This window comes from Ips typographus, linkage group LG1, assembly GCF_016097725.1.
Source record: "Ips typographus isolate SLU linkage group LG1, UJ_Ityp_2.0, whole genome shotgun sequence".
Lineage (NCBI taxonomy): Eukaryota > Metazoa > Arthropoda > Insecta > Coleoptera > Curculionidae > Ips > Ips typographus.
Window position 1 is genome coordinate 17,107,761 of NC_138422.1, and position 18,054 is coordinate 17,125,814.

The 18,054-nt window shown below is 34.4% G+C and overlaps 1 protein-coding gene across 1 annotated transcript in view; it reads left to right on the top strand.

The window, feature by feature from the left end:
- Agps (alkyldihydroxyacetonephosphate synthase) overlaps window positions 1-18,054 on the top strand; it is a 58,036-nt gene that overhangs the window by 10,844 nt on the left and 29,138 nt on the right. Inside the window, exons 2-3 of the mRNA XM_081996139.1 lie at window positions 8,291-8,377; window positions 8,698-9,040. Coding sequence (XP_081852265.1) covers window positions 8,291-8,377; window positions 8,698-9,040 — 430 coding nt within the window. The remainder of the gene's footprint in view (window positions 1-8,290; window positions 8,378-8,697; window positions 9,041-18,054) is intronic.

Sequence of the window (18,054 nt, forward strand, 5' to 3'; positions counted from 1 at the left end):
CCAGTTCACTTTGTTTCTTTCAATTAAAATTATTAAATACAGTTTGTTAAAAGTTTGTGTCCGGATTTGTTAAACCAATCCATAACATGGTCCTTCGATGGCGGATGCATTTCCATTGCTAAATTTTATAACGAGACTACGAACCGTTTAAAACGTTTGCAATCGTATGCAACGAAACAAATCGTGCTCCAGTAACTTCTATTGGCGGGAAAGTGCATCATTTGAACTAGTGGACAGAAACATTTGTGAATAAATTGCAACAAAGACACTGTTTGACCAATTGATAGAAGCTGTGTACCTGGGTGAGCCGTTTCCATTTATTTGAATTTACCTAGTCCTTTTTCCTTGTTTATATGATAAATCAACGTGTCGATGTTTGCACCAGCAGCGGAAAAACATTTCGGGTGTTAGTATATTTGATGTGATTTGATATTGTAAGGGTTTTCAGTTTAAATTTTGTCAAATTGTCGATATTAAAGATGACGTCTACTGAAAACAAAATTAAAAATATTATTCGAGCCAAGGGCATTTTAAAAAGTAAATTAACTCGTTTTGGAAATTTTTTGCAAAGCGATGTTTTAGCAGTTTTGACTCCGTCTAACTCTTTAACTGAAACTGATGCTTTAGATATTCAAACGCGATTAAATCGAATTCAACCATCTTTATTGGATGAGTTTGAAAAGTTACAAGAAGAATTATTTCTATTATACAGTGAAGAAGAGTTAGAAAATGTAGAAAAATTGGCGGAACTGGGTGATGAAAGTGAAGAATTTGAAAAGTCATATTTTTCCAAAATCGCAATTGCAAGAAATTTATTAAATCAACACAACGCAGTTAACTCGATTAATGTAAGTGTTCAAAGCGGTGGTGCTTCGGCAACACCGTCTGTAAATGATAGTTCAGGTTTAAAACCGATCGATATTCCAAAATTTAGCGGAAAATACGATGATTGGTTGGAGTTTCGGGAAGTTTTTAATTCGTTAGTCCACTCAAATTGTTCGGTATCAAATATTCGAAAATTTCATTATTTAAGAGGTGCCTTAGTAAATGAAGCTCTGCAAGTTATTCAAGCCATTGAATTTTCTGATTGTCACTATAATACAGCATGGCAGGTTCTTTGTGACAGATACGATAACGAAAAATTACTTATTTTTAGGCATGTTAAATGTCTTTTTAGCCTTGAACCGATAACGAAGCCATCAGCAGATAAAATTCGCGGTATGATAGACACTGTAAATAAACATTTACGTTGTTTAAAGCAGTTAAAGGAACCTGTAGAACATTGGGACACGCTTCTTATATTTTTGTTATCACAAAAGCTAGATTCAGCTACTAGTAATGGCTGGGAACAAAAGAAAAGTACTTTGGTAGAAAATCCCGTATTAAGCGACTTTACAAAATTTCTAAAAGATCGTGCTGATTTCTTAGAAACTCTGCAAGTAACAAAAGAAGATGTTAAACCAAAATCTTATGGAAATGTTCGAAGTTTTTATACAGGAGGTCAAGAAAAGTCTTGTTTGTGTTGCAACAAGGCACATCACTTTATTCAAAATTGTGAACATTTTTTGAAAATGCCTCATTCTGAGAAAATTGAAATTATCAAAAGTAAGCGTTTATGTATGTGCTGTCTTAAACCGGGTCATAACAGTAAAATGTGTAAATCAAAATCTTGTACAAAATGTAGATACAAGCATCATGTAGTTTTACATCTAGATTATTCTGAAAGGCATCAAAATAATGGTAACAATACCACAAATGCACGAGATCAAGAACAAATAGAACCCAATGAGAGACACGAAAATGACACTGTTGTCGGTTTAACGTCAAACGCGATCCAGCAAGTTTTGTTATCGACAGCCCTAATAAAGGTTTGTGATAGGAACAACCAAAGTCACGTAGTTCGTTGTTTGTTGGATAACGGCAGTATGTCAAGTTTTATGACACAATCTTTGTGTAATAAATTAGGTTTAAAATCCGAAAAAATAAACATTTGTGTGTCAGGAGTAAATCAAGCAACTTCTCAAGTGAGTAAAAAATGCACAGTAAATGTAAAATCGATCCACTCTGAGTTTGAAATTAATGTCAATTGTTTGGTTCTTCCTAGTATCACATCTAGCATTCCAAATTTTAAGATTGATCTATCGGATTTGAATATACCAAAATCATTTATATTAGCGGATCCGGGTTTCCATACACCGGCGGAAATAGATATGTTAATTGGAAATGAACTATTTTATGAAATTTTAAGTGTCGGTCAGCATAAGTTAGGCAAGAATAAACCGGTCTTGCAAAAAACCCAATTCGGTTGGATAGTGGCCGGCCCTTTGTTAATTAACGTTCATACAGCTGTCTGTAATTTCTCAAGGGTAAAGACATTAGATATAGAGAATCTAGAAGTTCAGCAGCAGTTAACTAAATTTTGGGCATTAGAGGAATGTGGACTCATTCCAGCTTTTTCGGAAGAAGAAAAACAAGCGGAGGAACATTTCGTAAAAAATACAATCCGATTAGCGGACGGGAGATTTCAAGTGCGTATACCGTTTAAAGAAAGTTTAAATCGATTAGGAAACTCATTTCACAAATCAAAAAGACAGTTTTATGCTTTAGAGAAAAGATTACTTAGAAACTCAAACTTACGATCAAATTATGTTAATTACATGTTAGATTTTGAAGACCTAGGATTTATGAAGAAGTTACAACAATTTGATGAAGACGAGTCATGTTATGTAATTCCACATCACGGTGTAGAACGACCTGAAAGTTTGACAAGTCCTCTTCGTGTCGTTTATAATGCAAGCATGGCAACTACTTCAAATAAAAATGTTAACGGCGTATCTTTAAATGATGTCCAAATGGTGGGACCTGTAGTACAAAATGAATTGCTAACAACTTTGATTCGTTTTCGTCAATACAACTATGTAGTCTCTGCTGATGTGTCAAAAATGTACTGCCAGATTTCGGTTAGTCCGGATCAAAGAAAATATCAAAGAATTTTGTGGAGACAGGACCCGTCAGAAGAATTATCTATGTACGAAATGACACGAGTCGTATTTGGTATGGCATCTAGTCCATTTTTGGCCACGCGTTGTATTAAACAATTAGCATTAGATTGTCGCGAATCAAATCCAAAAATCTCAAATATAATTGACAACGGTTTTTATGTGGATGATTTTCTAAGCGGTGGAAGTACTATTGAAGAGGTTATTCATATTTGTGATCAGGTCTCAGAAATCTTGAAGAGCGCTTGTTTTCCTCTTCGAAAATGGAATTCAAACAGCAAGGAAGTGCTAGTACATGTGAGTAATAACCATGCCGAAAGCGAAAGTCACGTTCAAATTGGGCAAAACGAAACTGTGAAGCTTTTAGGGTTAATTTGGTCAAGTAACGCAGATGAATTAAAATTTAAAATAACGTCACCTTCTGACCTAAATCGAGCAACAAAGCGAATTGTTCTAAGTCACATTGCCCGCATTTTTGATCCTTTACATTTATTGGCTCCGTGCACTATAATTGCGAAGATGTTGCTACAGAAAATTTGGCTTTACAAGCTTTCGTGGGATGATTCATTGCCAGTTGAAATTGACCAAATGTGGAAAAAGTTCCAAATAGCACTACCTGCGTTAGAACAGTTAAGTGTGCCTAGACAGATTGTATGCAAAAATGCCGAAGCTGTGGAGATACATGCTTTCGCGGACGCATCAGAAGGTGCCTACGGGGGTGCAGTTTACATTAGGTCAACAAATAATTTAAAGGAGAATTTCATAAATTTAGTGTGCGCAAAAAGCAAAGTTTCACCATTAAAAACTGTTACCATTCCGAAGTTGGAACTGTGCGCTGCTGTTATTACTTCTAGGTTGGTAAAAAAGGTGTTAATGTCAACCGACTTAAAATATGAAAGAGTCACGTTGTGGTCAGATTCAACTATAGTTTTAGGCTGGTTGAAAATGGCTCCTAACACTTTAAAACCATTTATCAGTAACAGAGTATCTGAAATACAAGAATTGACATCTAATTTTGTGTGGCAGCATGTACCCACCAATAAAAATCCTGCGGACTTAATTACTCGAGGAGTTTTACCCGATCAACTTCTTTCATTACCGTTATGGTGGAACGGCCCTGATTTTCTCAAATGTCATCATTCACAATGGCCTACGTTGCCGAACATTTGTACAAAGAATTTGCCAGAAGTTAGAAAAAAGGGTTTAGCCTCAATGACTATAACTACAAGTTTTAAATTTCCGTTTAAAAATTTCTCAAACGTAAATACCTTAAAAAGGGTGACAGCTCGCATATTACGTTTATTTCACAACAGTAAACGGGTTCATGTAAATAATAAGTTAGTAGGTCCTCTTACAACTGCCGAATTATCAAATTCAATGAAAGTTTTAATGAAAATAGCTCAACATGACTGTTTTCCTACCGAGTTAAATAAGTTGATTCAAGTACAAACAGAAAGTTCTTCTCAGTATATTGAAATTTCTAGTTTAAAAAATTTGAATCCATTTTTGGATCAAGATCAAGTAATGCGAGTAGGTGGAAGGCTTCAAAATTCAAATTTTGATTATAATAAGATTCATCCTGTAATTTTAAGTTCTAAGCACCACCTCACCGAGTTGCTTTTTCTAAACGAACACTTGAGATTACTACATGCAGGGCCTCAATTAACACTGGCATCTTTAAGAGAAAGGTACTGGCCCATTCGCGGACGTAATCTTGCAAAGAAAATTGTTCATCGATGTGTAACTTGCGTTCGTAACAACCCAAAATCAGTAAGTTTAAAAATGGGAAACCTTCCAGCATCGCGTCTGAAGCCAGGATCAGTCTTTGAAATTACAGGAGTAGACTACGCTGGTCCGTTTTTGATAAAAAATAAAAAGGGTCGTGGTGGTGCAATCTCTAAGTGCTGGATTGCCCTTTTTATTTGCTTCGCGACAAAAGCTATTCATTTAGAATTAGTGACTCAATTAAACACGGAATGCTTCATACAAGCATTCAGACGTTTTGCTGGAAGGCGCGGAAAACCATCTATCGTATATTCCGACAACGGGACTAATTTCGTGGGCGCTTGCTCAAAATTAAAGGATTTAGGAAAGTTTTTATCTGATCATAAAAATGGAATTGCCGAAGCAGTATCCGTTGACGGTATAGAATGGCGTTTCATTCCACCCAGTGCGCCACATTTTGGAGGATTATGGGAGAGCGGGGTCAAAAGTTGTAAGCATCATTTACATCGTGTAATGGGAGAAGCTCACTTGACGTTTGAAGAGTTTTATACGTTGCTGGTACAGGTGGAGGCAGTGGTGAATTCCCGTCCTTTATTTTCCATATCAGACTCACCTTATGACCCTGTCCCGATAACCCCGGCTCACTTCCTCATTGGAAGATCGTTGGTGGCTTTACCCGATGCAGACGTACGATTCACTGTTGAGAACAGACTTTCTACTTATGAACGAGTTCAAAAGCTAGCCCAGCATTTTTGGGAAAGATGGTCGAAGGAATATCTTTCACATCTACAGTTACGTCAAAAATGGACCAAAAGTACTGGCAGTTTAAAAAAGGACCAGATCGTTTTAATAAAGGAGGATAACGTTCCGGTGTCTCAATGGAGAATGGGCCGAATTCTGGAACTGGTTCCAGGCAAGGATGGAATCAACCGAGTAGCAATTGTAAAAACCGCTTATGGAACTGCCAAGCGAGCATTTACGAAGTTGTGTCCACTACCCACTGAACAGGACGAATCACAGTCATTGCCTTTGTTGAAAGACTCAACCTTTCAAGATGGGGGGGATGTTGGAAAAGTTCAAGCTGAAACTCCGGCTGCCAATCGAGGAGGTGTTTAATGTGGTTAGGTGTAAGCCTGCAATGCTCGGGTTGGTGTTGGCCAGACGAAACCGTGTGCACGCATAAAAACGTCCTAATGAGACAGAGACGACTTTTAGATTTGCGAGACGGAACACGTGTTTTCGCTGTTATTTTAGTCGTATTTTTCCAGTTCACTTTGTTTCTTTCAATTAAAATTATTAAATACAGTTTGTTAAAAGTTTGTGTCCGGATTTGTTAAACCAATCCATAACATATAGTGTTTTGGAATGTTTTTACATTTTTTTACTACTTCGGAGCATTTGGAAAATTTTTGATCAGTTTAAATTTGTAAATTGATACTTATCCATTTTGCAACAGATAATTGATATTTTTTTGTCTCTCAGAAGACTTCAATATCTCAATACAGCTATTGCAATTGTAAATTAACCTATACAAAATAAAACCATACAAAAAAATAACAGCAAATAAGCACAAAAATAAAAAAAAACATGAAGAAAATCTGTCAAATGACGTGTTTTTGCGTAAATCGTTCACATTCGATGTCAAAAGTTGGTTGCTTTTATTATTTACAAAAAGCAAAATTCCTAGAAATCCAGATTCTAGTTATAACTGTCAGACACTTGGAGCAATTTTGGTCACATTTGGAACAAGCAATGGGCCTATCCCACATATCATAAATTTTTGTTTTAATGACTGGAATCGAAAGAATAGGATCAAAAAACTAATTTTTCATATTCTTGAAGAAAAAATTATGGTCGTAAATGTTCCTACATTAGTTTGAATTTGTCCATTAAATTTAAAAGATCTGTTTTGGCGCGCATGTGACTTACGTAATTCTGGGCGATTTTATTGGCTGTTGCACGCCATCTGTTTCACTTCTTGTCGCTGATTGGTTGATAGTGTAGTACGTCACCGGCGGCGGGCGTTTTAAACATGAGATTAATGTAGTTTTTATCATCATTTTTTTTTCTATTTAGACTTAATATTTTTGAAAACAAAAAAATACGGGTATAATATTTTCAATCCGTCTTTGTAGTTATGAAATAAAAAAAAATTGTGGGACAGGCCCATTATGAAATTAAAACTCATTATGTGATGTTAATGACGTTTGTCAAAATTGTTTTGTCCCATAGATACAGGAGGATGGTTTTCATTTTCCCGCCTTATTTTCTACGTCAATTAAAATTTTTTAAAAATGGCACTTTGTCTAGGAAATAATTGAAGGGCAAAAATTGGATAGTTTATTTTATAAACATTGAAATGCAATAGTGGTTTATCCTTCAGAAAATAAGTAGACATGCATGTTGTCATTTTTTAAATGAACTCCTTCCCAGGAAGATACCAAGGCCCTCCAAAGTTCAGCTTCAAAAATCCTGTTTTTTGTCATAATTCTGAGATCCTTAAAGCAATTTAGATCAATTTTGGTACAAGTACTTATAAAATTAATAGTCATTAATTGACGAAAGTAACTTTGGTCTAAGCTGTCCCTGTTGATGCAACAGAGGAAATAAAATGTAATTTTTGGGAAATATCCAGTCAGTATAGAAAATAGAGTGGGAAAATGAACACCATCCCACTGTATCTACTTCACTTAACAAGTTTGACAAATGTCATTCACATCACATAATGAGCATTCATTTCATAAGTACTTGTTCAAAATTTGATCAAAATTGCTCCAAGGGTCTGACAGTTATAGCAAAAAAATAATTTTTTCAACTAAATTTTGGAGAACTGTATCTTCCTTAGGAAGCCTTTTTCAGCAAAATGACATAATACATGTCAACTTATTTTTTGATGAACTATCAGTGGATTATTGGCATTTAAAACTGGACCACCCTGTATATTATTGGTTTATTGGATAGGTCTGTTTAAGTTGATTCCAATAATAGGTATATAGTTTTATATAGTTATCTCCAATAGTTTGTAAAATATTAATAAAAAACTGTTTTCATCATAAGAAACAGTATGTTAGAAAGCTTCAGCATTCCCTAAATCTAAGTAATAATAGTGATAATTTATGAAGCAAATCATAAGTTATTATACATCACTAAAATCAGAATAAAACGTACTATTTGGTGGGCTAAAAATCCAGTATGGCGCCCATAAGAAAAAAGAAAGTTGATGATGGTTGCCAAAAAACGAAAATTTGAATCCATCATCGAAGAGCTGGGAAAAAGTGACAATGAGGAGATGCTTTCATTTTTGGGATATCTTTTCAAATAAAGTTAGAAATAAATAAAAACAAAAAATCAGTTTTTACGGATATCTTCGGAAGTACTCGGAAAATCGAAATTTTTAAAACGGCATTTGGTTGTGCTTTACATTGCGCAACTTTGCACCAATTTAAACTTTCTTGTATCTCTTATAGTTTGCGAGATCCCAATGGTGAGGGTCGAATTTTAATTACCTTATATATTGCCTAACTAACTAAATAAATTGTAACACTAAAATAACTTTCTACTTGCAGACACAAACTATTGAAATGGAATGGCTGGGGCTATATCGATTCAGAGTTTGTTGTTCGAAATGATGAGGTATACTTCTCTGGAAAAAGGTAGGTTTTTGTCAAGTATATTTTTTAAAGTAGAAACTATGAAACAATTTTTAGTTTTGAAAATAAGATAATTAGATTTAAAAATCCACTCTACTGGTTGAAGTACTTTTCCAAGAAAATGTTTTATTTATTTTTTCAGTTCATGCATGGTGTTATAAATTAATTATGATTTTAAAAGAGTTAGTGATTATATTATATATCATAATTTTATTTTGACTGTACTTGCACCTCTAAAATGATAAGCTTTCATGTGTCAATTATCATTAAGATGTAAATTGTATAATTCTAATGGAATTTATATTAAATTAAATTATTTGTAGGTATCCAATAGGCGAGCTACGCCTTCCTTATCTGGTAGGTTGGGTAACGGATACTTTAGGAGTGAATTTGCAAAAACCGCAGTCTATTCGCGATCGCCCTAAGCAAGAAGATTATCCGACTTCTAAATTATCCAACACTTTGTTGGATCGTTTGATAGGGCTTGGAATCTCTTACTCAGTGGATGTGGTAGACCGTTTGTTTCGGGCTCACGGACACACTCTTCACGATATGTTTACATTGAAGCACGGAAAATTCAGTAGGATTCCCGATGTTGTTTTATGGCCTACTTGCCATCAGGACGTGGTGAAAATCGTCGAATTTGCCACTGACAACAATTTAGTGGTAAGCATACTAGTTGCCTATAATCACAATATGATCACATATGATGTAGTTTGATATAAGCGCTCAAGTTCATATCCCTTGGAATTATTTTTATTTTTTCTTTGTAAAATGGTAAAAAGTTGATAAATTTATTTGCTTGTAATGAAAAGAAATAGTATTCTATTATAGATTTTTTACTTGATTGATTACTCAAAGAACTTAAAAAACATGAAGCAAGTTTTTAACAAAATCATTCAGAAAAACGCTGTCGTAAAACTTACATTAAGGTTTCAATTTCATTGCAAGTCAACTCAAAACCACATATTAGCAAGGGTCTGTGGAGTAACTGTAAAAGGTATAGGATTAAGGACGACCAATTAAGCGACACACACTTGTAATTAATCAGAAGCTTTAATTACTCCACTGACTATAAGAAAACTAAACATCTACAATGACATATTATGAACAACCGCATTGACAATCAACATTACAGTATCCAGGGAAACCTAATTGACATTAATTGACACCTTCCATATACTTTTACAATTATACAAAGTAATTTACTTCAACACCTTCCCCTAATTGTAAAACATTTCAAACAAACATTTCTAACAATTCACTAACTAAAATATCTCTAAGCTTAACACATCATATCAAATGACCAAATTAAAAAAAACTGTAACTAAAACAAAGTCAATATCCGATTTCTAAACAATTCAAATTTTAATCTACCTAAAGGCTTAGTTAGAACATCGGCGACCTGTTCATCTGATGGATAAAAGTTCACATTTAAGAAACCCTCTCTAACTTTTTCCACAATAAAATGATAATGCACATCAGTTTGCTTCTTTTGCCAAATTGTCCAAATTTTATCAGCTGAATTGCACTTTGATTATCCACTCGAAGTTCTGCATTCACAGTACTGTCAGTAAGTTCTTCAATAACTGCTTTTAAGTATAACAACTCTTTATAGTACACTCAGCTGCTGCAATAAACTCAGCTTCTGTGCTTGAGAGCGATACTATAGGTTGTTTACGAGATGACCATGCTACTGGACCTCCACAGTAAAATATAATGTAATCTGTAGTACTTTTCCTGGTCTCCTTGTCCCCTGCAAAGTCACTGTCACAGTACGCTATCAGTTTGTCACATTCTTCTGTCTTCATATAGCTGATTCCATAATATGTCTTTATTCCATTTAGATATCGTAAAATACGCTTTGCATTGGTAACATCTATGGGATTTGGATGATCTAGTCGTCTACTACAGAAATTTACTGCATATGATATATCTGGTCTAGTCTTGTTGAATACAACAGACTGCCTACCAATTAGTCTAATAATAGTCTGTAAGGAAATCTTTCTTCACATTCAGTAATATTGTCATACTCTGGATAATGGAGTGTGGTTTCTACATATTTTGATTGTCCCAGCACTAGTCCCTCTTGAGGTATAGATAATTGAATTCCTAAAAATGTCCTTGGATTGTCCATTAAAGTAATTTGAAATTCATTCTTCAGTTCGGTTAAAATTTTAAACATGTCATTTTCATTCTTTCCAAAAAGTAGGTATACGACGTATACCATCGTCCACATAAATAGCTAAAATTATAGTTCCATCAGAATTTCTAAGAATACAACTTTCAGATTTCAATGGTTGTAATCCTTTGGTTTTTAAGAAATCAGTAAAATGCTTATTCCATGTGTAAGGTACTTGCTTCAGGCCGTAAAGTAATTTCTTCAATAAACAAACTTTTCCGTTTTCTGTGTAACCTTCAGGCACCTCCATATAAATTTCTTCATTTAGATTTCCATCAAGAAAAGCTGTTTTAATATCAAAAGTTTTAATAATAAACGATTGATTAGCAGCAAACGCCAACAAAGTTCTTAAACAGGTAGTATTTACCACAGGACTAAATGTTTCCTGATAATCAATGCCATACTCCTGCTCAAAACCTCTGATAACCAGTCTTGCTTTATACTTGCATCTTCTTTTTTTCTAAAAACCCACTTGCTACTTAATACTTTCTTTCCATCAGCATCCTTTTCATCAACATATATCCAAGTACCATTCTTTTTCAAAGAGTTCTTCTCATCTTCAATGGCTTCCAACCATTTAATACTATCCTCGGAATTCACAGCTTCATGAAAAGTAAGCATTACATAATCATTAAATCTGGCTGGTTTTCTGGTTATTCTTCTAGATCTTTCTTCTTCAAAGACCTGCTGCATTCTCAGTCCTTGATGTATCTGTTGACACTGCATTCTCCTCCTCCTGATCATAAATTTCTTCTATTTGATTTTGATCCAATTCACTAAAATCAGTTATATCATCATCTGATACAGACACTATTACTTTCTGATCAACATGAGCACAATTTTTGAGTTGCTCATTAAATATCACATTCCTTGATATCATAACCTTTTTAGGTAAAGGATCAAATAAACGATAATTTGTAGAATGGGCCTGTCCCACAATTTTTTTTTATTTCATAACTACAAAGACGGATTGAAAATATTATACCCGTATTTTTTTGTTTTCAAAAATATTAAGTCTAAATAGAAAAAAAAATGATGATAAAAACTACATTAATCTCATGTTTTAAACGCCCGCCGCCGGTGACGTACTACACTTTCAACCAATCAGCGACAAGAAGTGAAACAGTTGGCGTGCAACAGCCAATAAAATCGCCCAGAATTACGTACGTCACATGCGCGCCAAAACAGATCTTTTAAATTTAATGGACAAATTCAAACTAATGTAGAAACATTTACGACCATAATTTTTTCTTCAAGAATATGAAAAATTAGTTTTTTGATCCTATTCTTTCGATTCCAGTCATTAAAACAAAAATTTATGATATGTGGGATAGGCCCATTCTTGTCATACAAATATACACTTTTGACTTTTTGGTTCTAATTTTGTCTGGAACATGTATAAATGCTTCACAACCAAAAACTCTCAAATGATTTAACACTGGCTTATTTCCAGTCCATAATTCAAATGGTGTGCTATTTGAAGCTTGTCTGGTTGAAGTTCTGTTGAGAATACAGAGTGTCTCACGACGAAAGACATCGATTGATATTGGAAAAAGTATAAATAGGAGAGTTTTGAGAATTTGGCACGATACTGATGTGGGCATGTCCAATCTAACTAAAATATTTTCAAGATGGTTGCACTTCCGTTTATACCGGAAGTCGATCACAACTTTCTTATTTTAAATAGAACACCCTATATATTATTACATATTTGGATTCCTCACAAAATTCTGACCAACTTTTCTGTACAATGCTCTATGCCTATCTCTAGCCGTTTTCGAAATATTTGATGTTTTTTCAAAAAAGTGACAGTTGCAACGCTCAACATATTTTTGTCAAAACCGTATTTCATTTTGCAATAAAACTTTGGGTTATTGTAAATAAAGGATCGTTTTATTAAACTTAGGGTGCATAATGACTCATTTGTATACAGGATCGTCAAAAAAAAATCATAAACCTGCCACTAAAAAAAATGAAAAATTTCAAGTTTTTTAAATAGAAACCCACATTTTTTATGACGGAATCATTTTGAGCATTAAAAATTACTATACGTTTCAATTTACTTTCCTATACCTAAATCCAACCCATTTTGTTTTATTTGAGAATAAACATTTTTTTATTAGGCTGCATGGTTGGGATTAGTTGGTACTCTAATTGGCGCCATGCTTTTGACACACGGTGATATTGGAGACCTGCAGAGCATGTTAATAACACTAGTTTTGAGTGTTTTGACAACTGCAAATATGCCGTCGCTGTTACGTTATTCAAACCAAGATTACTTAAATCTGTTTATTATTTACGGAGAATGTGATAAAGTTGTGAGTAGAACATGTGAGGTATTTGCCGCTCGTTATCCAGAAAAACCAAAGTCATCACCAAAAGCTGTCAAGAAAATAATTGAAAATTTTAAGAATACGGGATCTGTGAAGAGAAAAGCTATTAAAACAAAACCAATCCTTAATAATACAGATGTAGAAATTGCAATTTTGGGCTATTTTGTTGCAAATCCAACTTCGTCAATAAGACAAGTTTCCGTAGAATCAGACATCCAAAAGTTCAATTCAGAGGATCCTGAAGAAACATAAATTTCACCCTTTTTCATTTAAATTAGTGCAACACTTAAAAGAGGTTGACTTTCCAAAGAGAGTGGTTTTTATTGAGTTTTTGCTGACTAGTCACTATGGAGAAGAATTGTTTTTGAATAATATTATTTGGAGCGACGAGGCCAAATTCACTAAAAATGGAATGTTCCATAGACATAATTCACACTACTGGTGTGACATAAATCCACCCATCCAAGTTTATGATTTTTTTTGACGACCCTGTATACAAATGAGTCATTACGCATCCTCAGTTTAATAAAACGATCCTTTATTTACAATAACCCAAAGTTTCATTGCAAAATGAAATACGGTTTTGACAAAAATATGTTGAGCGTTGCAACTGTCACTTTTTTGGAAAAACATCAAATATTTCGAAAACGGCTAGAGATAGGAATAGGGCATTGTACACAAAAGTTGGTCAGATTTTTGTGAGGAATCCAAATATGTAATAATATATAGGGTGTTCTATTTAAAATAAGAAAGTTGTGATCGACTTCCGGTATAAACGGAAGTGCAACCATCTTGAAAATATTTTAGTTAGATTGGGCATCCCCACATCAGTATCCTGCCAAATTTTCAAAACTCTCCTATTTATACTTTTTCCAATATCAATCGATGTCTTTCGTCGTGAGACACCCTGTATAAACACCAGTATTGACTGCTTCTGCCCATAAATATTTTGGAACTCCTGCTGAATAAATTATGGACCTAGCACTCTCGACAATCGTACGATTATCACGTTCAACACGTCCATTTTGTTCAGGCGTGTATGGAGTAGTTTCTGTTCAATACCATTTTCACTCAAATAAAGTTTAAATTCCAGTCCATTATATTCAGTTCCATTATCTATGTGAAGTATCTTTACATTGATACCAAATTTATTTCTAACTTTAAGGTTATAATCTTTAAAACGTTCTAAAGTGTAACTTTTATGTTCCATAAAATAAACTACCCTGTACCCTGAATGTTCATCTTTAAATAAAATAAAGTATTTTGCCTCTTGAACTGTTGGAACATTCATAGAACCACAAACATCGCTATAAATCCGCTCACCAAGTTTCATTTTTCTATGCTCATATTGTTTAAAAGGAAACTTGTGCATCTTACCATATGAACAGCCATCACATACAAACTTCTGCACATTATCTATTTTGATTCCATTTACCAGTCCTTGAGATGCCATTTCCTGGATTGATTTGACATTTAAATGCCCTAGTCTCTCATGCCACAGCTGCAAACTACCACTAGAAACCAAATGTACTTCAGGACTGTCACCACCAACTTTTAATGTCTGAAAGAACATTTAATAAATGTTATTTGGTCCTCTAATAGCACTGGCTACTAAAATGTCATTGTCAAACACTACTAAAGCTTTGTCACCAGTCTTTAGAACCTGCATTCCCTTCTTCGTCACAACACCTTCTGAAAACAAGTTCTTTTTCAGCTCAGGTATATACAGCACATTATTAATAGTCGCATTCTCCCAACAATCATTAAGAAGCTTTTTAATTCTTACAGTTCCTTTTCCTTTCACCCGGAGCTTCTTATTGTCACTAAGCACTACATTAGAGTCAGTCACTTCAAAATTAACCAGTATGTCCCTTCGATAAGTCATATGAGCTGAAGCTCCACTGTCCATAATCCAAACATCTTCATCAGATATAGTACTAGGAAATCCTGTTATAAATGCTGATTCACTAAATATTAGTAAATTTACTGCATTAGTGTCAGATCTTCTGTCAGATTTTCCATGATCTTGACTCTTAAAACGACAATTCCTTGCAATATGACCTTTTTTGCGGCAATTGTAACACATGGGACCTAAATTTGAGGTTGGATATACAGTCTTCGTATTTGAACCTCTTCTGTTTGAGTTAAATTTCATCCTATTAACTTCTGGGTGACTGTAGACTTGGCTCACTCTCTTCATATGCTATAAGACTGCTTTCCTTGTCTAGTAACCTAGCTGTAAGATTAGGAATTGTTTGCTTCTTTTCATCCATTGAAAGCCATGCCTGCCTGACATTTCTGTACTTTAAAGGCAAAGTACTTAAAATTTTAGTCATTATAGCTGCATCACTGATGGTTTCTTCTGATTCACAAACCATTTTAGCTAAATTCTCCACTTTAGCTATATGTTGTGCAATAGAATCATTTGATATCATTGTATATTGATGAAACCTTTCATGAACCTGAACACTGACTGACTTCTGAACAAATATAGAGTCTAATTTATCAAGCATCTCCTTAGAACTTTCACATGACTCCACTAATGTTATTTGGCTTAAATCCATACCTGATGTAAGTGTAAACATTGCCTGGGCATCACACTTGATCCACTGAGATAATTCTTCAGGTCTATCAGATGTTGGCTGAAGTACAGATCCATCCACTATTCCATAAAGACCCTTGGCTTTTAAGGCACACTTCATATGAAATTTGCACTGAGGATAATTTTGACCATTAAATTTGTGAATCACAGCAACATCAACTTTGTCTGCCATCTTCTCAAGTGCTTCTGTAAATCCGGATAGACACACCAAACAATTTTCGCCCCCTTAATCAAACTGTGCAAGTTAGACACACTAAAACTCGCAAGAATCGCACACTGGGTCCATAACCTGTTAAAGATATAGGATTAAGGAGGACCAATTAAGCGACACACGCTTATAATTAATCAGAAGCTTTAATTACTCCACTGACTATAAAAAAACTAAACGTCTACAATGACACATTATGAACAACCGCATTGACATTCAACATTACAATAACCAGGGAAACCTTCCATATACTTTTACAATTATACAAAGTAATTTACTTCAACAGTAACACATCTTATTTTTTGAGATGGGATTTTATTATACTATCTTAAAAAATAGGACATGAACAATTGAGTTCAACTTTTTGACCTTAAGTTTTTGAACCATAAACAAAGTTTAGCGCGGATGTTGAAATCATAGAAATTGGTTCTGGTTCGTGGGTTATGTCCCAATAAATAAAAGAATAAAGCAGAAATTAAAAAAAAAAATTAGATTTTAAAATATGGACGATGAAAAGATTCATGGAAAAGGGTTTTTGGGGATGCTGATTCTAAATCTCGTAGAAAAAGTTAGCTAAAACTGGCCCTAATATCTTTTTCCGAAAAATCAACCCCTTTTTACCTTCATCGCAAATCGCATTATTATTAACTTAGATATCAGGGTGTACTTGTTAAGACAATCACTCTCGGGGCTGGGTCGTTCCAAAGATTTCCTTTCTTGAACCGTTGGACGACACAACTCTAGTGATTTGTCTAATTGCATTATTATGTCATCGAAACTTTCTCGATAGTGATATATTGATTAATATCCATTCTTTCAAATAAAGACTACAAAAAAAATAGATCCCAGGGATGCCAAATTATTTTATAAATAGAGAAAAAACTAAACCTAAAACAAAACTAACCTAACTACTTTACTACAGCAACTCTTGCATTCAGACACTAACAGGGTAATTGTTTGGCGCTCAATGTTTACATACATGACACTACATGACTACTACTACTAAATGAATAGATTAGATACCAGAAACGATTGTAGATATATGAACTACTGTCTATATTAGCCTAATTACTTACTGTCTTTGACACGTTTACGGAATTAGTCCAAGAAACAAAACGTCTAAAGATCACGTAGTGTATCGCACTATGGCTCCTACATCAGGTTTTCTGGAATTCGCTCACGGCATCATCGGGGTATCAGGATCGTTTTTGAACAGCAGCAATCAGCTCAGTCTCTAGCTCTTCAAAGATGAAATCTGTTAGACAGCTTTGCGGCGTTCCCAACTAGTTTGCTTAAGCAGCAACAAATGTTTCCAATTGGTACCTGACTGGAACTGCCCAATGCAGATTACACCCTCTTTAGCTTTAGTTCCCGAACAACAAACGACAGTGCGAAAACTATCGTATTTCTGGCCAGCCCTTTACGCAAGGTGTATTAACTGTTTGGAGCTTTCTACAAGCTATTCTTCCATCAGTCCGCAACTTTAGCTTCGCAAGAAAATTAGATATATGTCTTACAATTCTAAAAATTATTATCAAAAATTGACATCCTTACCTCTGCCTCTACCTCTACCTGAATATCCCTGGCATCCCTTATAAATTTTAATTTACGCCAAAAGAAAAAATAAATAAATCAATCTTAAAAAGAATAGATATTTTTAAGACCTACTCATGAAAAGCGGGACACACTGTATATGTAGTATGTACCAAACTTTCAACTAAAAGCCAAAGAATAGCTATTTAATAAGAAGAGACAGTTGAAAAGAGAAAGCGAATTGGAGAGAGATGGACTCTTCCTACCAAAGTTAATAGACAATCGACTGATATCGATTCAGGTTGTTGAAGAATGTTGCCATATCTCAGACCACAGCAAATAATTGTTTTAAAACATCAGTTTAAAGTTAATAAAGATTGATATCTTCCATCATCATCATTAAAAGGCGAACTTAAAACACTTTGACTCATAAGGAGTAAAATAATCATAAGAAATTAGTTTATATTTGACTCTGAAATTTGGATGCATTTTTATTTCAAAATGAAATAAGATAAGAGACAACCGGCAACATGTTTCCTACCAAAGGCAAACCCAGGCCAGCCAAAGACATCACCCCAATATCAAAGGAATTATGCCGGCTGTCTGTTAAATAGCTATTCTTTGTAAAAGCTATAAAAAGTCACCTTGAAAGCAAGAGTCAGCAATATTTTGTCCTGCTACCTTGTGCATTGCTACATATCGCTACTTTAATTAGCAAACCGCGTAACTCCACTTTTTCACAAATTCTGATTTTCATACCAACCTTTTAACGAAAAATACCGCTTTCCATACAGGAAATAAAAAGTAGCTTTATCCTGAAAC